General features: G+C 37.7%; 3 protein-coding genes and 2 pseudogenes across 4 annotated transcripts; 3 read left to right on the top strand and 2 right to left on the bottom strand.

Annotated features, from left to right (window-relative positions):
• The first annotated feature begins 927 nt into the window (after positions 1-927).
• LOC126784220 (UPF0481 protein At3g47200-like) lies at positions 928-2,087 on the top strand. The gene has a single exon (XM_050509705.1). It carries the CDS (start codon positions 928-930, stop codon positions 1,825-1,827), a length of 900 nt encoding a protein of 299 aa, XP_050365662.1. The 3' UTR covers positions 1,828-2,087.
• A 235-nt stretch (positions 2,088-2,322) lies between these two features.
• LOC126783038 (alanine--glyoxylate aminotransferase 2 homolog 1, mitochondrial-like) lies at positions 2,323-5,217 on the top strand. The gene is made up of 9 exons (XM_050508419.1): positions 2,323-2,735; positions 3,044-3,274; positions 3,372-3,542; positions 3,635-3,778; positions 3,878-4,057; positions 4,237-4,462; positions 4,584-4,697; positions 4,811-4,897; positions 5,053-5,217. Exons 1-9 carry the CDS (start codon positions 2,532-2,534, stop codon positions 5,094-5,096), a joined length of 1,401 nt encoding a protein of 466 aa, XP_050364376.1. The 5' UTR covers positions 2,323-2,531; the 3' UTR covers positions 5,097-5,217.
• Positions 5,218-6,275: 1,058 nt separating this feature from the next.
• LOC126784221 (UPF0481 protein At3g47200-like) lies at positions 6,276-11,756 on the top strand (annotated as a pseudogene).
• Positions 11,757-12,862: 1,106 nt separating this feature from the next.
• On the bottom strand, positions 12,863-14,143 carry LOC126784222 (putative UPF0481 protein At3g02645; annotated as a pseudogene).
• Positions 13,938-17,707, bottom strand: LOC126783661 (uncharacterized). Of its 2 annotated transcripts, XM_050509165.1 has the most exons (3): positions 15,918-17,707; positions 15,722-15,781; positions 13,938-14,063 (listed from the first exon to the last, which is right to left on the bottom strand). In XM_050509165.1, exon 1 carries the CDS (start codon positions 17,504-17,506, stop codon positions 16,250-16,252), a length of 1,257 nt encoding a protein of 418 aa, XP_050365122.1. In that variant the 5' UTR covers positions 17,507-17,707; the 3' UTR covers positions 13,938-14,063; positions 15,722-15,781; positions 15,918-16,249. The 2 variants fall into 2 exon arrangements, with proteins under 2 accessions (XP_050365122.1, XP_050365121.1); XM_050509164.1 differs by having other exon boundaries at positions 15,722-17,707.
• Positions 17,708-22,895: the final 5,188 nt, after the last annotated feature.

The raw sequence follows: 22,895 nt of genomic DNA on the forward strand, positions 1-22,895 counted from the left end.
ACTTTCATTTTATTATTTACGGACAACCAGATGGGCCGTCCATTGACTCATGAGTGCATTTATAATTTATGTTTTTGTGGATTTTTGTATATGGTGACATACGAGTTTTATTTATGTTTTACTCATACGAGCTGTAAAACTTACCAGGTTTGTGTTTACAATCCTGGTGCACCAATACGATGGTGTAGGGGATAACTCCGCAGGTGCGGATTAGCGGAAAGTGACGGACCGCTCAGAGGATTTGAAGTTATTATTTCCAGCTTGTGGTGAGGATTTATTTGTGGATTTTTGTGAGAACTTGTGAGGACTATTACATTTCCATTTGATGTAATGTTGAATTTTAAATTTGGTTTGTAATAATTGGTTTGTCTGAGTTGTATTGTGAACTCAGTAATGATCCGTTGTGGCATTTAAAATGATTTTGATTCATTGAGATTGTTTTAGTGTTTTCATGACTTCGAAATTTGAGTTTTTTAGCAAGACAAAAAACCATCGGAATCTTAGACCAATACTTATCAAATTTTGTTTTCATTGCCTCTAAAGCAGCTTTGAAAATATTGAGATGAGATTATGCAGCAAATGTTTGGTAAATATTAACTAGACAATTTATAACTCTACTAGAAGTATGTGAATAAACACCACAGTAAATTGTTGTAGAAGAGTTAAAAATTGCAAGAAAACCGCAAGTAAGTTCAGCAATCAACCAATCTTGTTCAGTTGGATAAGCTAAATTACAAGAACGAGATTCATATACTTTTTGCACATATCTATGCAATGGAACTTTGTATTTCAGAACTAAAAGTAAAAGATCATGTGTGGAAATGTTATGGATTACATATATTTGACTTTTAAATGGTTACATATATTTGAAAAGTCAAATATATTTGAAAAGTTACATATATTTGAGAAGTCAAACCATATGTGGAAATGTTATGGGTTTTGACTTTTTGCATTTTCAAACCATTTATGTTACAGGATGTCTGGCCTGACATGCGGATGCTCGAAAATCAGCTGCCTTTCTTCATTCTCGACAAGCTTTTCCACCCACTCAAGATGAAACTCTCTCTGGAGGTTTCAATTATCGATCTTTCTCACCATTTCTTCAAAATCCTAATGCATATAGATGTAGCAGATACAACTTTAGCGACTATAGATCCTCAAGAAGTGGTACATTTTGTTGATTTTGTTAGAAAATTATATCCACTACCACCATGGCAGTCAGTCAGAACCGAAAATCGATGGCTACTGAAAAACCTGGCAGCCCCGAACATGACACAGCTATCCCGAGCAGGGGTCAAGTTTAGGGTTGGATCAATTACAAATATGTTCGACGTCAGGTTCGACTTAAACCACGGGGTTCTGGAAATGCCAAAACTCACTATAAGTGATCAAACGGAGGTTACCATCACTAATCTCATTGCCTTCGAACAAAGCCAATGCAAAGACCAGGAGTACATAAACGACTATTTCTTCTTCCTAAACGGACTCGTGAAAACCCCTCAGGATGTGGACTTGCTAGTCCGTCATAGAATTCTGGACAATAAGCTAGGTGACAGCAAGAAGGGTTGTGCTCTGATTAAGAACCTCGTCGATGGTGTGGTGGACTACTCCAAGGACTCGTTCTATTTCACCAGTCTTTGCAATGACCTGAATAGCTACTACAATATGAGTCGGCACCAATGGAAGGAATACTTGGTCACACATTTTTTCAACTCACCTTGGGCAACTAAGGAAATCATTGCCGCAGTTATTTTCCTCATTTTTACTCTCATACAGACTGTGATCTCTGTCTTGTCCTATTGTCACGACCTCAAGAGTAAAAATTAGAGTTGGCTTGTTGTGTTGCTACTTGTACCATTATGTGTCATTTGTTTTTGGAGAGGCTTCACCGTTCTGTATCTTCCTTTTAACGGAGAATATTCATAGCACCAATGTGCGGTTCTACCAACTCAAACGGACAGTTAGATCCCGACTTCAGATTAATACAACAATCAGATCATGATAAAAACTTGTTGTAATCCAGTAAGGTTATTGTGAATTTGTGATAGCAAGTAAATCATATCATGATAAATTCGAAATTTATGAGACTCTCCTACTCATCTGACCAAGATATAACAGATTCCAGTTCATATGTAACGTCATCTTACTAGTTACACTCTTGCACAATTTTATAGAATCTTTCATTCCCATACCTATAAGGCAGTAACTTCATTTGGTTAATAAATAACAAGTAAATAGTGATAATGAAAAAAGATTATGTTGATTACTTTTCGCTTAATTTCAGTATAATCTTCAATTCTTCATCACTTGTGAATCTTGGAATCAATGTACCTGAAACCGTCCTCTGCTGCTGACTCCGCTTCCTGTAATCACCTTCATCATGTCTCTCCCCAAATATGGAAACTCTAGTCACTACCAGCACATCACAACCCCACAGTACTCCTACAAATACAAACCGTCTTCAACCCCAAGTCCCAAACTCAACCCACTTCTAGTTCCAACTCATTTGGTCTCTCTGAGTAGCAGCTGCTATGGTATTGCAGAGGCTGCTCTTGAAAAAGGCCTTTGGAGAAGCTAAGCTCAAGTCTCTGTCTTGCTTCTTCTCTACAGCACCACCTTCATTGCCGGCTTTTGATTATGAGCCAAAGCCTTACAATGGTCCACGCGCAGATGAAGTCTTCCAGAAGCGAAAGCAGTTTCTGGGTCCTTCTCTTTTTCACTTTTATCAGAAGCCGGTATGTTAATCTCCCTCAAGTTAATTTCTTTTACCATTGAGTAGATTTTGCAGAGGTTATTTTGGTTAAGACCTGAATTTTTTTGGGAATTGGGTTACTGTTTCAAACAGTAGATTTATGATGAACACATTGAGATATATAAAGTTTCGATCTCATGTTTACCAGTAGAAAGTTGCAGTCTTTATATGATGATACTTGTGTATACTTTTATCTTTGGTTGGTTCTGAGATACTTGGTTGCTTAATCCAATGCTGTGCTATCCCAGTTTATAATTGATATCTGCTTTGAAATTGTTAATGTGTATGCAGCTAAATATTGTTGAAGGGAAGATGCAATATTTGTATGATGAGAATGGCAGGCGTTACCTTGATGCATTTGCTGGGATAGTGACAGTTTCTGCTGGACATTGCCATCCAGATGTTTTAAATGCAATCTTTGAACAGAGCAAGCTTCTGCAGCATGCCACTACTATATACTTGCACCATGCAATAGCTGATTTTGCAGAGGCATTGGCTTCGAAAATGCCTGGAAATCTAAAGGTTCAAGTTCTTTTCTGTTTTTTACTTGGTACTTTCCTTGTGTATAGTTAGTGGGAAACATGTTCTTCATGATATTATGGGATATTATGGGATGCAGGTAGTATACTTTGTCAATTCTGGGTCAGAAGCAAATGAGTTAGCAATGCTGATGGCTCGTTTATACACTGGTAATCTTGAAATGATTTCTCTGAGAAATGGATATCATGGTGGCAGTTCTAGTACTATGAGTTTGACTGCACTCAACACATGGAAGTACCCGATTCCGCAGGTTTGTAATAACCACTTACTAGTTATTTCAAAACTTGTATCTCCAGTCATGTTTTTATGATTATCCGCTTAAGGGCCATTCCAATATTGCAGGGTGAAATTCACCATGTTGTGAATCCAGACCCTTATCGTGGAATCTTTGGCTCGGATGCAGAAAGCTACGCGAAAGATGTGCAAGACCACATTGATTATGGAAGTTCAGGAAAAGTGGCCGGATTCATATCCGAAACAATTCAGGTCGGCACCAAATTTCATTTTTATGCTGCCTAACTTAATTTGATAAACATAACCACTGCTATGAGGCATCTGATTAGTAATTTTCCTTTTCATTTACAGGGCGTTGGAGGAGCAGTTGAATTAGCTCCGCGATACCTAAAATTGGTATACGAAATTGTTCGTAAGGCGGGTGGTGTCTGCATAGCGGACGAAGTTCAAACTGGATTTGGCCGCACAGGGAGTCATTATTGGGGCTTTGAAACACAGGGGGTCATCCCTGATATAGTTACCATGGCGAAGGTCAGGTTTCGTTTAATTTTGAGAGGAACCTTTTTTTGGGTTCTACTGTTATATCATCAGCTTACAGAAAGTGCATATTTTCATTGAAAGCATTTGCCTAATAAAGGTTGATTTAGTGAAGCAAACTAGTTTATTTACAGAACTTGTAAACAATGTATTCTGGTTTACATATTTTACAGGGAATTGGTAATGGGTTGCCATTAGGAGCAGTGGTAACAACACCAGAAATAGCTAGTGTTTTAGCTCAGAAAACACAATTCAACACTTATGGTGGAAACCCCGTATGCTCAGCTGGAGGACTTGCAGTGATCAGAGTTATTGATAAAGAGAAACGTCAAGTTCATTCTGCAGATGTTGGTTCACACTTGCTTGCGCGGTTGAGATACCTTCAGCAAAGATATGAAAGTAAATATCTTAATTCATTCCACTGGGTCTTTTTTTAATTTCACATTTTATCTCAAGTAATAATTTTGCTGCAAATTGGTCCAATATTGATGCAAGGATTCTTGAATGTAATGTGTATCAGTAATTGGAGATGTGAGAGGCCGAGGCCTAATGGTTGGTGTAGAACTTGTGACAGACAGAAACGAGAAGACACCTGCCAAGGCAGAAACTGCTGTGTTGTTTGAGAAACTCAGAGGTACACCTCATCCACAGCTCATATCAATAGATTTATAAGGTCCCTAGTTTAAGGGAATTGTTCTCCACCCATTACCTGTTTACATACTAATCATAATCTGGTTCTCATTGAAGAGCTTGGAGTTCTAGTTGGGAAAGGTGGACTTCATGGAAATGTTTTCAGGATAAAACCTCCACTGTGTTTCACCAAAGATGACGCAGGTACTTGTCATTTTTCTTAAATTAGGTACCAATGTACACAAAATGCTATAAATAGACAACATATTCACACTTTATCATACCCCTTATAGATCGGTGGTTATCTTTTCCTTTGCTAGATATAAATGGTTGAGTTGCATACTTGTGTGCCTCTGCAGATTTTCTTGTTGATGCTTTGGACTTTTCAATGTCAAATTTGTGAGGGTTTAGCACCTCTAAGGGAATGGGCCAGATTGCTAAAGCTGAAGTGTCTTTGATTGGCAATATAGTGTGTCTTTGACCTCAGGATGTATTACTTCAAAGCAGCAATATAATAATAATAATAATAAAACAATTTTTTCTCTAGTTATTCTTGTGTTATCTAAATTAGGACCCCTCTCGTCTCTGATATAATCTTTGGTGTGTTTTGTGTTTTGTTTTTCTCGTCTCCAATATGGCACCACCTTTAGATTATTAACTTAAATGTTCTTCGAGAATGACAGAATGTACTCAGACATGCAGATACAAAGCACACTGATACAATTTATCACTGACTGGCTAGTTTAAATCATTTTGAGTTCCCTATTTCCAGTAAGACTCTGGGCTCTAATTAGTTTTCTTTCATCTATTGTGTTAATGAGATTTAGTTTTGTGTTGTCTTTGTGTGTTGTAATAATATGATTCATATTTGTATTTTGTGAGTTGTGACGTCGAACTATTAAACGTCATATAATTCGATGGCCACCTTTGTTTTTGCTCCTTGATCTGTGTCTTTCTCTTACACTTTAGACTAATTGATATGATTAAAGGAACGATGATTCTGTAATCTTAACTGGTTTCGAAGAGGATCATGACACTGTTGCCTTTCCGTTCCATTTCCTTGAAATCTTAATGCCGAAGGGATTTGTGATGTATCATTTAATTCATATGCTGCAATGCTGCATAGTATGACTTATGTATTCGTCTTTTGCGCCACGTTCGGACTTGGTGAATGAAGACTATGAGACAAAACCCTATCCCTGTACAACTTAGCATGACAAGAAATCAAAGCTAGTATGATACAACCGCAAAGTTGATTAGAAATGCTCCACTGTTACACCGTATTAAGCGACCGATCAATGATCTGAAAATACTGTGTATATACGTGTGTGCGCGATTTGTCTACTACACTTCAATTGCGCCGTCTCTCTATCAGGTATGTACTTGTACTCTTCTCCTTTGTTCATCACGGTTCTTTAAATTTTCTTCTTTATCTGGTACTCTGGTAGGTATAGTATACTTTAGTTAAGTTTCGATAGTGATTGATACCATGATACTCAGTAATTAGCTTCTCGATCATTCTTGCAAGTATTAAGGTCGTTATCATTTAACCTTGTGAATTTTATCAACGATCAGGAAGAAAATGGGAGAAGCAAGCTTGGATGAAGCTCCGTATGACATAGAAAACCCCTACATTCCCCTAGTAACTTCCATAGCAAAAGACTTGACTAGCTTGTCTCCCCTGTCATCTGAATGTTGTATATACAGAGTTCCAGAGCGGCTACGCCAAGTAAGTGAAGATGCCTACACTCCTAAGGTAGTCTCTATCGGCCCAATTCACCATGGTAAGGAAGGCTTGAATGGGATGGAAGAGCAGAAGAAAAGGTACCTTCAAGATTTTCTAGTTCAGACGCAAGTGAGTTTGGACGATTATGTGAAGAGAACAAAGGGACAGGAAGCAAGGCTGCGCAGTTGTTATCCAATCAAGTTGAGCAGTGATGAATTTGTAACAGTTATTCTCGTCGACAGCGCTTTCATCATTGAGATCTTGTTGAAATATAGCTTTCCTGAATTGCGTGACGAAAATGACCGCATTTTTAACAAATCATGTATGCTGCAGGATGTAAGGCCTGACATGCAATTGCTTGAAAATCAATTGCCATTCTTCATTCTTGAGGATTTTTTTTGAGCCCCAGAAAGTTGGGATTTCTTCTACAAGTGACTGTAGTGATAGGCTTTTCATATTTAGTTTGTCTGAACGATTCGTCAGGTCTCAAATGCAAATAGAGGGAGTGGGTGATGGTCTGAAGAGGATCACTAAAGCAGATCATTTTGTTGACTTCATAAGAACTTTATGTCTACCTTCGGAGTTTTCACATAAAGTTGGAGGAGCGTTGTATTGAGTAAAATTGTGCACATAGTGAGCGAAAATGTCACTAACATAATTTCACTCGCATTTATATAGTGAATAAAGTTTTAATTATTTCGGGTTCGACCCATTCAAGACAAAATGTGTTTCTTAATTACAATTCTTTATTTGTAGGGAAATACTCTTTGATTATATTTATGAAGAACCAAATATGGGGGATGTTTGTTTGTTTGTTTTTGTGGCAGAAATTTGATTGTACGTGTTGCCTACGTACCCTAGGAGAGGGATCAAGTCACTCATAGTTCAAGAGTTCTAATGTGTGAATGACACTTGGAAATGCTATGATTTTGGAATGAGAGTAGTGTTTGTGACCAATTTGGTGTAAGTGAACCAGTGATTTGATTTTGTGTTTCAGATGCAGGTTTAGAGCCCTTGAATTTGATTTGGATTTTGTGATTTGAGAATGGATATGATTTTCTGGTGTACGGAGAATGTGACTGCAGTCAATGATTCATTTGGGACTGGCCGAATTTGACTAGTAGTGTCAGATATTTTGTTTGGATTTGAGGATGAATTTGACTAGTGGTCAGGAATACTGTTTAGACATATGGTTGCATCTAGTGGGTCACTAGATTGCCTACGTACCCATTGTGGGATCAAACTTACCTTAGTTCATTGGTTTAGGCTTTCAGTTTTGTATTGACATTTGAGATCGACGGATGTATGTAAACTTGAATCCGTCAAGCGTATTTCGCTGGACACCTAATTTAGTAGAATGTTTACCAGGCTTTACAACGGACCTTAGAGTATAGTGGATTGATTTAATTTGGGCACTCGCGTCGATATTTGCAGTTGGGATGTGAGACTTGACATGGTCTTTACACTACTTCAATTTGACTTTTTGACGTTGTCGACGTTTTGAGCTTGAGTTCGAGATGAGGCTTGGGCCTTTGTATTGTGGGCCTTTGAGTGACACCACCCATCGATGAGTTTTGTGCCTCTGAGAAAATGGTGCGCATCAAGACCATGGTGGTTAATTTTATGGCCACCCACTGACATTAATCGTATGTTTCCATCAAGAATTTTGTCTTATGTGCATGGAGTACACCATTAGCTTGATGTCTTTCTCAATTGTAATATGGCACCATATAATTCAAACTCCACCGCTTGGGCTCAGGGCCGGCCCTGAGATTTTCGGGGCTCAAAGCGATGAGAAAAATTGGGGCCTTTTGTCAAAAAAATTTGAAACAATAATTTTTTTGAAACAACAAAACATAGCAATAAAACTTTCAATAATAATAAAATGCTATAATGTTTAAAGCAAAAATATAAAAGTTACAAATATCAGTACCTTTTACTCAAAAATTGACATTCTTGCTTGAACCTTCTTTAGCGCCTCCCTCATCTGAATCTCTTTTCTTTTTTTAGCCCCAGAAGGATACTTCCTGATTGTAGCCATATAGCATCCTGCAAAATATAACAAAATTGTTGTCATAATCTGATAAAACCATAGAAAACAGATTCTAATGTTCAATTTGTATCATGAGCATGACCTCGCCACCATGTTTTTCATTCCAAAAATTAAGAAGCTCATACAATATAAATTTCTTGACGGCCAGAAAGCACAATATGGTATACAAAAGAAGAGATGCAATATGAATAACATGGAAATGCTACCATAACTAACAACTACACTATGTAAACAAAGCATCCAATTAAAACTAAGTTTCATCAAGCCAAGCACGCAATAATCTCCTGCAAATTCGTTTTCCTTACAATCCATTCAATCATTTAGAGTTATAGACATTTCTACATCCTATATGAATCAAAGATTGGCGAATTCTTTTCCATTCACTGGAAGATTGCTTCGGAAAAAACCAAATGAGCCAGAAATCCAAACACTGATGGAATCTATCAATCTAATATCTAAGCTCAGATTTGTATTGAAAAGCACACATACATCTTTAACTTTACCAAACACCACAGATTCCCAATCTTTCTTCCTACTTTATCCAAACAAAAACATATACAAAATTAAAAAAAATTGAAAGGGGAGACCAGTAACGTATCAGAGAGAGATTGGCCGAAGGGCTGGCAGTGTTGAGAATCTTCGAGAAGTCCCGGAGCTATGACGGTAATTTTTTTACAGAGAAGAGAATCAGAGAAAGAGAGAAAGAGATAAAGTCAGAAAACTGAAAGAGATATAAGAACGTGGCCTCTTTCTTTTCCGACCCAATTTTTTTTTTACTATGTGTATATGATTAATTTTGGGGGCTCAAAGTTTGTACTTTAGTGGCTTTAGCCCAAAGCCGGCCCTGCTTGAGTTCTTGTGCAGCTGCCTCTTGTTTAGCACCATAAGACATCGCCTATCTTTATCTCCACCGCTTCATCTAATCGTCATGGCTTCGTAGAGACATTTGTACATGCACCCTGCTTTTAATTGCCCTTGAACGAGGAAGTCCACATAGCCTCTGTACTCTGATTATCATGCACCTTTGATACGCCGAAGCACAGGTGGTTTGTATTTGACACACTTGAAACCATGTGTCCTCATATCCGAGCTATGAGTGACTCCTTCAGCGTCAGACACTAGAGACACCTCCTCCGCTTCTTCATTTAAACAAACTGAGAAGTTCAATTGCTCCTCTGTCTTTTGTTCTGGGCACCTTGCATCCACAAAATTCACAATTGTATTGCCATGCCACTGATTTGTATTGGGAGACACAGAGCACTTCTTCCACCGCAAAACTGAGTTGTGACAATTTGGAGAGGTGTTGTTGTTGTCGAGAAGGCGCCGATCGCAAACTTGCAGGTGCTTTCTTGCAGACTTGTACGCGCTTGATTTTGTCGACTTGCAGAAGCTTCTGCTTTTGTGTTTTATGTGGCCTTGATCACACGAGAAAGCGAGAACAACTCGGTATTAGGAGGTGAAACAAAGAGACTTCGTTGTGGCTGTGAATAAGGGCTTGGTAGTGACTTTGTGTCTTTTCCCAAAAACCATTGATTATCGATAGGGACTGAGGACGTGAGTAGCGATTGGCTTCATTGCATGAGAAAGCAGAACATGAAAGAATACGACTTTTTTGGTCTGCACCAATGTTTTAAAAAACTCGTCTCAAGGCTCACCTGAGGCTTAAAAAGCTTAAAACTACTTACATAACGCCTCTGTTTTTCGGTCTGGACACCGAGGCTTGCCTTTTACGTCTTATGTTATTTTTTTTACACCTTTTACGCATTTTACTACGCCTTATAAAATAATATTTTTAAGTATCTTTTTATATTTATTTATGTAATTTTTAATTTGAGGAAAACTATCTAAAATGTTTGGATTATGAATTTCATTATATCTAAATGCAATAAATTAGTAAGTTCTTATGTATATTTATTCTTTTTGTATGTGTATAATTATATATTTACACATTTAACTACTAATTTTTTTTATAATATAAGACTCACGCCTTATGCGCCTCAAGTTCTAAGACTCAAGGCTCTCAAGAAAACGCATTGGGGTACGCATTCGTTTTTTAAAATATTGGTCTGCACCATGAAGAAAAAGAAGATTAATAACTTCAGGCAATATAATCAACCAAGGTTTTGTACCTATGATTTGCTTCCGTGAATGTGTGAAGCCTCTCTTTTTCCTGCCGGCTCTTGCTCTTTGATGTTATAGAGCTTCCGTCGTCTTTTCTCTTTGTTCTCTCTTTTTCCATGTCTATTTTTTCCTCTCCTCTATCTCTGCCGCTCTCGTTTTTGTTTCTTCTCCGTTCGTCCTTGCTTTGTGTCAATAGCTTGTATATATAGTGGAGTTTGGGATGAGGTACAGTCGAAGATATCTCCCATTTGAATTTGATATGATTTCAACCGATTTGACCGTGTACTTAAGCCTCGGTGCAACCGACTGTGTCCTCTTCTTTTGAATTGGTTATAGTAGCTTGATCTTGATGATTATCATAGTTCAAAAGTCCAACTAAACATCTTGGACGTTAATTCATGCATGCTTCTCTTTTTGAAATATGCATGCACAAATTTTGCTCAAGCTTGATGCTTTTGAATTGAGATGCAAATATCCAGTTAGGTATGATAACTCCGACTTTTGCTACATGCTTCGGTTTGGAGATAAGGATTAAACCAAGAACCAAGTTGTTATCATATTGATTTGAACTGGCTTGTTTGAATTTTAAATTTTTCCATCTCAACACGCTGAAAACTGTAACCACTCTCAGCATGAGAGAACTAGACCGTGCCGTGGTCAAATTCAAGGTGGGATCGAGCAAAAACTTATTTGGCATAAGGCTAACTGATGGAGTTCTTGAAATTCCCAAGTTAACTCTAAGTGATGAAACATGGATCACAATTCGAAACATCTTTGCCTTTGAACAATGCCAGTGCATCGAGAATTATGTGTACGACTATGTTTTCGTCATGAAATGCTTTCTGAGAACACAGAAGGATGTGGAATTGCTTATGCGACATGGAATTATTGAAAATAGGCTTGGTGACAGCAGAGAGGGGTGTGCTCTGATCAACAACCTTGCAGATGGTGTTTTCATGGACCCTAGTTACTTCTGTTTTGCTACTCTTTTTGAATACCTTCAAAAGTACTATAGATAGTATCCGCACAGATGGAGAGCGAGTCTGATAAGACATTTTTTCAACTCACCTTGGACTACTAAGAAGATGATTGCAGCAGTTATTTTCCTCTTGCTCACTTTCGTACAAGCAGTGTGCAATGTTATTTTAGCTATTAAAGGTTAAGTTTAGTCTTTGTGTTACTCACAGTTGTGACTTTGTTCTGAGTTCTGTCCTTTTGTTGTTCACAATTGTTACTTTGTTCTAAGTTCAGTCTCTGTGTTGTTCACAGTTATAACTTGTTCTTAATAAATAAGGGAAGTTGAATTTCTAGTTCTTTTAACTGATATTAGTGTTTCAAATACTAGAAGTACTCTAGTCTTGTTTAAAACATAAGGTAATTCTAGCCTCTGGTGTTGCTAATATTTGTAATGATGTTGTTTTGATCACTGTTCTAAAAACAAACAGCCGCCTAGGCGCTAGGAGGTTGGTAACCGCCGCGATTTTTGTCTCAGCGGCCATCCTCAGCGTTTTGCGAATTAAACGGCCTCCCAAACGGTCAAAAATTAGTTAACTAAAAAAAACTAAAATAATTTGAGATTTAGTATTGCATTTGCTTTATAATTTATATTTTATTTTAATATTTTTGTATGAACTTTGCATTTAATGTATTGTGAATTTAGACTATTTTCAAAATTAATATTGAGCATCATTATATATATTTTTAATCATAAAAATAATTTAAATATATGTATAAAAATAAATAAATATTTACTAATTCGAAACCACCTAAGCGCCACCTAAGAGACTGCCTAGTCGTCTAAGCACTAAGAGGTAGTTGTCTGCCTGCCCACCGCCTAACGCTTTTTCGAATCTTAGTTTTGATTATAATATATTTGAGTATCACTCAAATATTCAGGTTTTTATGTTCAATCGGTTTTCAATGATTGAGGGGAATAAGGTTCCTTGTCCATACAGGTTACCAGGTCCGGGAAGGAATCGATTCTATGTGGGCTTCATGAAGTGGATAAGGCCTCATCGATTGAAGTTTGATTATATGGGGCCCAAACCTGAGGCTTTCCAGAATTTATGTATCAATATAGGCAAACGTATGAGGTTTATTGCAGTTCATTGAAAAAGACAGATGAAATATCAGTATTCTGATATCAAGGCCATAAGCAAATACACCATAAACAATCACATCATTTTATTTTTTACAAATACAAGAAGTAATACAACACACATAAAGCTAATTGACAGTTTGACACAATAAGCCACTAGCTTCACATTGATCAATTCATCACAGAGCACACTGTTTGAACAAAAGTGAGCACAAGAAGAACAGCTGCTGCAATAATAGAGAGCACAGCCCAAGGGGAACTGAAATAGTCATGTTTCAAGCTTGCCTTCCAGTTATGTCATGGTACTTCATAGTACTCATTCAGCTTCTCACACAGATCAGTAAAGTAGAACTTTTTACTGAACACCACAGGCCCCGAGTTAAGCGAGCTGATAAAATTAGCCACTTTTTCTTTGTCAGAGAGCTTAGATTCAAGAATATTATTCTGGAGAAGCAATTCCACATCCTTGGCACTGTCAACCAATCGGTCTATGATGAACATGTAGTCATTGATGTAATGATCATAGAACTCACACTGCTAGGCAATCAAGTTTCGAAAGAAAACTTCTGACGAACCGCGAATTTTGTGTTGTGGAATCTTCAGATCCCATTGTCAAATTGAATGTCAAAGAAGTTTTTTGTCCTTCACCATCATGAACTTGACTCCTGATTGGTGCAGCTCGGTTGCACTTGGTATGGTTAGAGTCTGGAGTTTACTCTTGGGTGGAGGATCAAATGGGGAAGGTTTATGACATTTTAGTACAAAATCAACAAAATGAAGTATTCTTCTAGATTCAGAATACTGACCAAGTTTACAAATGACCCCATCAAGTGGTCGAATGTATACCCTATCCTTGAAGAAACTGTGAGTAAGCTTGATGAGGGGAAGCCCTGATACATGAGCCGTATCGTGTTCCATAGGAAAGAAACTAGTGGCATAAGCCAAGGATAAGAGATACTCGAGAACAAAGAACGGGAGCTGATTCTCAAGCAACAACATGTCATATATTATGTCCCTATGCATTAATGATTTTCCAAAGATACGGCCATTTTTGTAAGGCTTCAAACGAACCTCTCAAAAGGACCTCTAAGGTAAAAATGTCATCTACAAAATCATTTCCACAAGCTCATGTTCACTATACTCCATGGTCACTGCATAGTAACCTCGAATTTTTGCTTCCCACTGCTTTAATGTATTGAAACACTCATTGATGCTTACCTTGGTCCGTTCCATAAACTCATAGTCCCTCACATACAGAATTTTGTGCTCTTCAATGGATTCTAGCCCTTTCTTTCCATGATGAAGAGGACCAATTGAGACCACTTGGGGTGTGTAAGCTTTCTCATTTCCTTCACGTAGTCGCTTAGGAACCCTGAAGATACAACAGTCAGTGGAAAGGACAGACACTTCTTTCAGCTTGTTTTTCAGTTTTTCTTAATCTGGCTCTTCCATATTCTCATAGCCTGAAAGCAAGCATTTCGTAGTCATAGTCAGATAAGTAGCAAGCGAGGTAATGCAGAACTGATGATCATGTAGTTTGTCTGCTAAGCATTTGTGGTCTTACTAACATATTGATACACTGCAAGTCACAAAAAAGAACTAATTATCTAGCTTTACTAGCTGCTCTTATAATGCACCCTCAAGTAAAGAACAATATGTCAAAATCATTGCTCAATTATAAACAGCAGATTAAGGAAGTACCTACTATAGATAAACTCATTTGCTCCGCCTTTCTAAAAAAAAAAAAAACCAGATTGATCTGCATCCAAAACCTGTCAGAAAGGAGGTTTATACAAATTCCATTGTGACATCAACAGCTAGTCAGTTATCAAGTCTTGCCTTCTTCTTTGTAGAAAACAAACTATGAACAAACCTTTTCCTCTCTTTTTTCCTTTTGGTATAGATGGTTTGATTTCCATGTGAAATGATTGTTTGGGAAGACCCTACATCAACTATAAGCCAAAACACTCATTATAATAGTGGTATCCTCAGCATTTCATAGTTCAAATACCTAAATGAGCTCGTTATCTCCAGAAAACTCGTATATCAGTGACATACTTTCGACATCTGGTTACTGCAATAAGTTTAACCATTAGCTTGCAATGAGATATTTTATATTTAGTACTTTTATTATATTTGGTTTTGAAGCATATTCCAGCAACTTGATTTTCACGGAAATTTGCACAACCCAAATTATGAAATCTTAAGTAATGATTTAGTATCATCAGCATGAAAAACGTTCTCAGACGCCTAAAACAAAAAATTTGAAACAAGAATCTTTAATACATCAATGATATACTGCGTAAAGCAGATGATCACATTAAGAGCAAAACCAGCCATGAAGGTCTATGATGAGAAATGATCGAGAGACATGAAGAAGAGATAAATTTGCATTTGTTATCAGCACTTCTTATTAAGGAACACCAAGTCACCAACGATCACTCATTTCTGTATGGTGTATTAAGTATGAGATATATATGAACTCCATAAAAATCAATTTGTATGGTGTATGCAGCAAGTGGAAGATGCTTTCGCATGGTACCGATGATAGAAAATGTGCACCAAGTGACAACACTACAAATCTTGGATGGCCTCATCTGGATCCCCATCATTATTTTCTTTCCTTTAAATTGGTTGTCCAATCTTTTCCTGTTTTCTACTTTTGAACGTGGTTGGTAGCAATTTCTAATATTCGCTGGTTTCTAATAGTGCAGATTTTAGTATCTACTGTCTTGGTTGTTTTCCCTCCAAAACTAAAGGAACAAAGTTTGAAGGGATTCATTTTCTGACAAATATATGCAGTTAGGACTGTTTAAACTTTGGGCTGTTTGAGAAAGTAAACTGTATAGAAATATGCACCATCAATCAGAGTAATATATCAAAATGAAGTATGGATGAAGCAGGCTAGAGTGTAATATTACGAACTACATTTCCAAATTATTTCCATTACCAAAAAGTATATGTCAAATTTCTCTATCACGTCAAGTGAATATGTAAAAAATAAAACGAAAGAAAAGGAGAAACCAATACCTCAATTTGACGCATATCTTCTTTCGAACTCTACCAATTATTCAAAACACTCCTATTAAGCTGCAGCAATATATAGATCTTCAAACAGCTAATTGCTACATTTTATCTCATAGCTAACAAATGCATTAGTAGAACAAACCATTAGCATGAACATGATTTTCTGATCAAGCTACTCCTAAGAAATATGAGAACTTACATCCATCCAGAAACTCTTTTTTTTTTCTCGTATAGCTAGTACATTAATCTATCCAGCTTGGCCTGAGTTTTCTGAAGGGTGTTGTGGCTAGTCACTCCTAGTACCCACTTCCAATCAAAGCATCTGTTCTAATCTGAATGGTACTTGGGTGCTATCAGTAATCATATATATACTTGTGAAACTCAATGTCTAAGAACAACTCAGAACAGTTACTGCTACAACTACACCAAGCTATTTGTACTCAGTGGGCTTGCCCCATTTCAATTCTTGAATGTAGCATGATCACCGAATCATGTAAGTATCTTCTGAACACATTCAGAAAGAGTTGTTCTTCAAACACGAATTCCATGAACAAAGAATGTGTTTCCTCTATACGTAAGTATTCTGTTCTCAGCTCCCACACACCATATATGGCCTTGCAACTGCAAACCTCCTTCCATTCCTGCAGTTTCCCAAACAAACTTGAAAAGACCGAGAGCCCTGTCCAACTGCTTCACCCCACTCCAAATCATCGTCTCCTCATCTGAAGTCACAATCCTTCCCATGCACAAACAGAGACTCTTGTCACTAATGCTATACAGCCCACCAGATAGGTCTACTTCAATATCTCTAACATGCCCATACAAATAATATAACAATAGTGTGAACAAACACTTGGATGAATGACCCAATGTCTTGGACAGCTTCTTATGCACTAGGCTTTCTTGATGCCGTACTTCCTTGAATCCGATACTTTTATCAACCAACACATCCTTGATTTGAGACAGCCCCTCTTTCATGACCTCAACCTTTGTCAAATAATGCAGCAACTCCCCGTCATATTTCAAACAATCAATGACATCATTAAACATCTCAAGAAGGTCTTCCCATTTTGGCAAACTAGAAGAGTCAGTAATCTTTGCAGTCGAAAGGCGCATCCACGAAGCAGAGTCATCACCATATGAAACTGATGCATCAGCCAAAAACTTCAGACAGCTACAAACTATCTGCTGACCAATCCTCATCCCTCTGCTCGAGCACTGTCCATCCATACAATCCAACTCACATTTCAACCCATTAAGTATCTCCTCAAGCGCGCCGGTCCATATACCATGCTGAGTAACCTGGGGAGCTATCTTCACACGCACCTTCTGCCTCTGCTGCGCAGTAATGTTCATAATGCTACCCACTACAGACATTGATTTCACAACCAAGGGCTGTCTCTCACTTGGTTTACTAAAACACACAAAAGGGTTACATCCTCTACCGCCGGACCACCCCACCACATTGTTCCACAGCTTCTGCTGAACCAATGGAGACCCTATAAACACTCTAGCAAGTGACTTGAAAGCAACCATCTTGTGTTCCACACGGGCATTCACGATAACCGAACTATCAGCGACATTAAAAAGCCTCCCATCGACAAAGTCCACATCTTTAAGCAACCGGGTCAGTTTCGACAGCTTTGGAAAAGCATTTCTATACCATTCTGCAGGCAGAGTCTCCACATGAGACTCCTCTGAGCCATGGTACAGCATCACATTCAACTTCAGGGCGCCATTTGGCTTACCCATCGCACGGTTCGCAGTGTTGATCAGCTTAAAGACCATTTTTATAGTGCTGCTTCTTTACTGCGGCATTTTATCAAACACTTGGTGTGCACTTCTTTCTTTACTGAAGATCAAATATATCAAACAACGACTCAGCTATTTGAGCTTAAATCATGCGAGCAATAACAAGGTTGGGATCAAAACTCAGGTATGGATTTCCCCGACGGCTGAAGTTGGAGATTACCGGAACAAGAAAGACGACTGCCGCCGTTAATGACCGGGTAAAAGGTTTTGCTTTGTTTGAAAGGAGTCGTCGGACATTCGTTTTATGCACGAGCTTGGGCTCGGTCTGACTTTGGATCCGTTAGTCTCAGTGGGCCTATTGGGCTTTTATTAAATTATTTTATTGATGATTAAACATTTGAACATGTTTCATTGTCATGAAATCTGTAGTTGTAGTGTTGTACAGTCACGGACACTCCGTTTGGGCCTCGCGTCCTACTGTATCGGTGCAAAAAGAAGAATGACAAATTATAAAATAATACTGTCTCATCATAAATTAAAAAAATATCAACACTTATTTTTCAATTATAAAAATGTCATCTTAATTAATTAGAAATTAGCCAACAAATTTAAAATAAAATTAGAAAATAGTCACTTTTAAAATACTTTTTGAATAGTTTTGTCATTTTTCCAACTATTCTTCTTCATTTTCTTCTTGTTTTTCATTTTTCTTTGAATTCCGGTTATAACTTTCACATCCGGTGATGGATGTGAGCGTGGTTGATATTGTAGGAAATATCTCTCTCCCCTCTTTCATTTGATACCATACCTACTCCGAACCAACCACCGTACAAGGCACAGCAACCCTCACAAGGGCTGTCGCCGTCTATGGTGATGCTCCAAGCTATTCCGGCGAAATCGAAGCTTAAGACTCTAATTCTAATTATTCTCTTCATTCTGAGCATACTTATACCAATCTCTTTTGAATTTTAACATCATTTCGCATATTTAGAAATTTTCTCTCGGCATCTCACATAGTGTCACACTCGCTGTCACACTTGTTGTCACACTACCTTCCACACTACCTATCACACATGCTGTCACAATACCTATCACACATGCTATCACAATACCTATCAAACTCGCTATCACATCCATTGTCACACTAACTGTCTCACTCTATATCGAACTACCTATTACATTAACTATCACACCTCGTGTCACATTACATGTCACACCTCGTATCACATTACTTGTCACACCCGTTGTCACACTACTTATCACACTAATTGTCACTTTTTGTCACATTACATATTACACTACCTATCACACTAACTGTCACACCCGTTGTTACACTACTTGTCACATTTACTGTCACACATGTTGTCACACTACCTATCACACTCGTTGTCACACTACTTATCACACTAACTGTCACACTCGTTGTCACACTATTTTATGTGACTATGTTGTGATAAAAAAGAAAAAGAAAAATGACTAGAAATAACGAACCTTTGTTTATAGTTATATGAGCTTGAACTTCTCAACTCATACGATCCAAATATCGACATTAATGTGATGTCACACCCCCATCCACACTACTTGTCACACTAATTTTGTTATGTGATATATAGTGTGACAGGTAGTGTGACGGTTAATGTAATAGGTATATTGGAGACATGATACTAAATCAGAAACACAAGGGTACGCGATAGTAGAGTCATCAAAACTCAGTTCATAATTGAATCGACAATAATATTTTCAAATCAGAATTTGTTGTAGACACCTAGAAAGCTGTTGTGCCCACCCATTGGTGACCATCTTGATCGACGGCTACTTCCAGCAACTACTTCCACGGTTCCACTTGCTCCATCTCTGCCACGAAAGCTCAACCCAAGCTAGCTCATACTCTAACCAAAATCGACGAAGGTGGAGGCGGAGGCAGGAGGGAATCTCCGGCGCGACATCATGAGAGCCAAAAAAAGTGCTTTGGGCACCCTTAACCATCTTCTCCAGATCTGAGATTTTTTTCCAGCGAGCTACATCTGCATCAACACCATCCATCTTGTCCTCAGTGCCATCACGCCACCTCCAAATCGAAGGACTAGGTGGTCCAGTCTCCACTGCATCCGACACCGAACCTTTCCTGTCTCAGTCAACATATTCGATTGGATTTCATCTCCAAGCTCCAGGCTCCGATTCTTGAGTCTTCCGGTTAGACATGCAAATCCAAGACAACGAATGTGGTGAGATTGGAGTCTGACGAGGTCTTCAATTCCACGACATTAAAATCGGAGTCTAGCAAGGTAGAATCAAGTCGAGGACGGAGTCTGTCGAGGTAGCAGATTGAAAAAGAATGCAGTGGCATTTTTGTAAATTTAACAAAATGGATGGGCAACGTTATAACACTTTTAGAATAGTGACTTTTTTCTAATTTTCAAATCTTATTTCGCGGTGATTAAAACCTCCTACAATTTATTATGTTCGGGCAGCTCAATTGGTAAATCTCTCGATAAGTAGCACCTCATCAAATTGTCATTTCGTCGTTGCTCATTCCCGTTAGGCCGAAGTGTTTGGCATTTCCTTCTACGCACCCGCTCACGCTTCGCTGACGACCTATCACGTGGTAAAGAGAAGCAACCTCGTGACTTTAGCAACTTCGAGACCTTGAAGCCCGCTCTTGACTTAGCAGTCTTCTCATCAAGGCCAATCGCAGCGTTTTTATAAATATATGTATGAAAAAAAGAATTTTTTATAAGAACCCAAAGAAGAATACTACTGTATTTTTTTTGTTTGATAATGGGCTGAATACCCTTTACGCGAGAGAGGGACTCACACAGTCACACCTATGTTATTACTGATATCGTCTATATAGTACAAGACATTATTGCCTAAACATCATAATGTCATACGTACAACTGTATTCAATGAAGACATTACACATATCATCTGCTGAAAACTCATCAATAAATGACTTACGAGCAAGGCTAGATAACCTATATATGTACTATATGTGGGAAAATTCTAATATATATGAATGTATGCTATACATCTCATATACGACGATTGATATTGTTTTGTGAGTGGGGTCAGAAAAATAATATATATTGTCAACCGTCGGATGTGAGATGTATAACATATATTGATGTATAGGAAATTAAGTCATATATGTGTCGTCTACGTGGAAACATCTCGATAGGCATTTCTAAATGAGATTGACTAGACGTCCTAAACACCACTGTTCTAATTTCCCAGTGTATCTACGTGAAGTTTTTTGTTTTCGGTTCTTTGTACCAAGCTGAGGGCTTGAACGGTAGTCAAGGACTCAAGGCTTAAAGGAAGGTGAAAAAAATTAAACTGAAAAATCTGATATTGAAAAGTGGGCGTTGAACATGGTTGCGTTTATAAAGAAGGAAAAGGAAGAACCTTTAAACAGATAATTTTGTTAAATTCTTTTTTCATCCATTGAATTGGATAAAAAGTTGCATTGTTTTTCCTACCAATTTTGACCATTACAGTGTTGATAAACTTTCAACTTGTGTGCTTAATCCGGTGTATTGCTTGGTCTTTAGTGTCTTTTGGGTCCCAAATCCACATTGTAAATCATCATAAAACGGCTTTTATGTTGTTCTTTCACGAGCATGAGTCTATCAAATGTCATGTCCCAAATTATGAGTTTTGGTTCTTTTGTTAATAAGAGTTTAATACCCGAGTTGAACATGCATTGATTTAATTAGTTTGTTGGGAAATTAGAATCTGATCGATCGTTATACCTAATTATTTCGAATTAGATAAATTAAGTTGTGGGGAAATAAATTATGTGATTATCGTTCTGACCTTCAAATATGATTCCGACTATCATCGATCTAGAATGCAAATTGACTAATAAGTCTCATTATCTATATATATCGTTTGAACTTTAAAAATATTCGCATTCAAAATGTGACTTGAGGGCTCGATCGTAACCGGCATGCATTGTAGAGTTAAAATGCATTTGTTCATCGTTCTAATCTCTCAATCCGGCCCTTGTGTGAAGGAAAATATTATCTAGTCCAATGTACCATCAATTCAGTAGCTAGATATTCTTCTTAATTACGAATATATACGTACGTTGGCTAATTTGCTAATTCTCCATGCATATATATATCATAAGTTCATAACAATATATATATATATAACTATATAAGCATATGCTTTCTTTCTTCTAATTTGCTGATTCTCCATGCATGCAATGAGACAAAACCATAGGTACGATGGGAATCATGGGATGCAGATGATCGAGATGGAAGAAAAATGATAATTGGCACAGAAACCACAATACTTATTACCTAGCTAGCCACAGCTTGCCGCGGCAGTGCTCTGGGAACGATTGATCAAATGGGAGGTACTTCATATGTGTCTACCTTCATGACTCTTCTTAATTAGTTCTACGTCTCACTGACATGAAGACAATATATAAAGCACATATATATTCTCTGAAGTAACATAAAGCCGAGCTCAAAGTGAAACAAAGAATCTTGCTAAAAGCTAAAGAATGGAGTGTAGTAGCAGACACTAATTCATGTGTGGCTTCTTTTTTACCAATAAAATTTGCATTTTCCAGTTCTTATACCCATGAGGTCAATGAGGGAACCCATGAAAGGTGCTTCTGAAAAGCTAGGGAATCCTATGTGAACTTGTTTTGTATATTGTTTAAAACTATGTTCAATCATCAACATCTATGGTTAGGAATTGTTTATCAATCTGATTATAGTCATTATACATGCGTTAATCATAGAAGCTAGAGTGATCGATGTATACGTCGTATGGTTCTCGATCATTTGCTAGGCTGACTGCTCGTCATTTGTTTCATTAATACTCATACATACAATGCGATGGAAGTGATGAACATCTTAGATGATTGCACATTGCAGGGCCATGCATGCATGACAGAAATCAGATATGAGAAATCATAATCGCGGTTTCAGCATGTTCTTTAGTTTATATTGGGCTTCAATACTACTATTAATAATCAGAAGTTCGAATATTCTTATATCGAAGCTTGATTTATCTTCAACGTACGTATCTAGAAATCATAAGCCGTGTTCAAACGATAAAACATCTAAGATATAATGAAACACCAAGTCGTTTTCAGCTCTGTGCTTATAAACAAAGCCCTCTGTTGGTGTTTGGTAAACTATAAAACACGGAGCTTTTCCAATAAGTCAGGGTTTTTTCAAGTCATAAGCAGAATGAGCTCCCTCTCTCCTTTTAGAAGCCAATTTCTGCTTCTCTAACGCGGTACTGTAGCGGCGAATTAATGAATTTTTAAAAATACCATTGGGTGTCCTAATTTCTCAATAATTACGACCACATACCCTTTTGTAAACAAGCTGTCATTTCCTTCATGTTTTCTCTCTCAGATTCTAATGTCGTCCTTCATAGAGCCCGACCAAAACCCTAGGCT

Source organism: Argentina anserina, chromosome 2 (genome assembly GCF_933775445.1).
Source record: "Argentina anserina chromosome 2, drPotAnse1.1, whole genome shotgun sequence".
In the NCBI taxonomy this organism is placed as follows: Eukaryota; Viridiplantae; Streptophyta; class Magnoliopsida; order Rosales; family Rosaceae; genus Argentina; species Argentina anserina.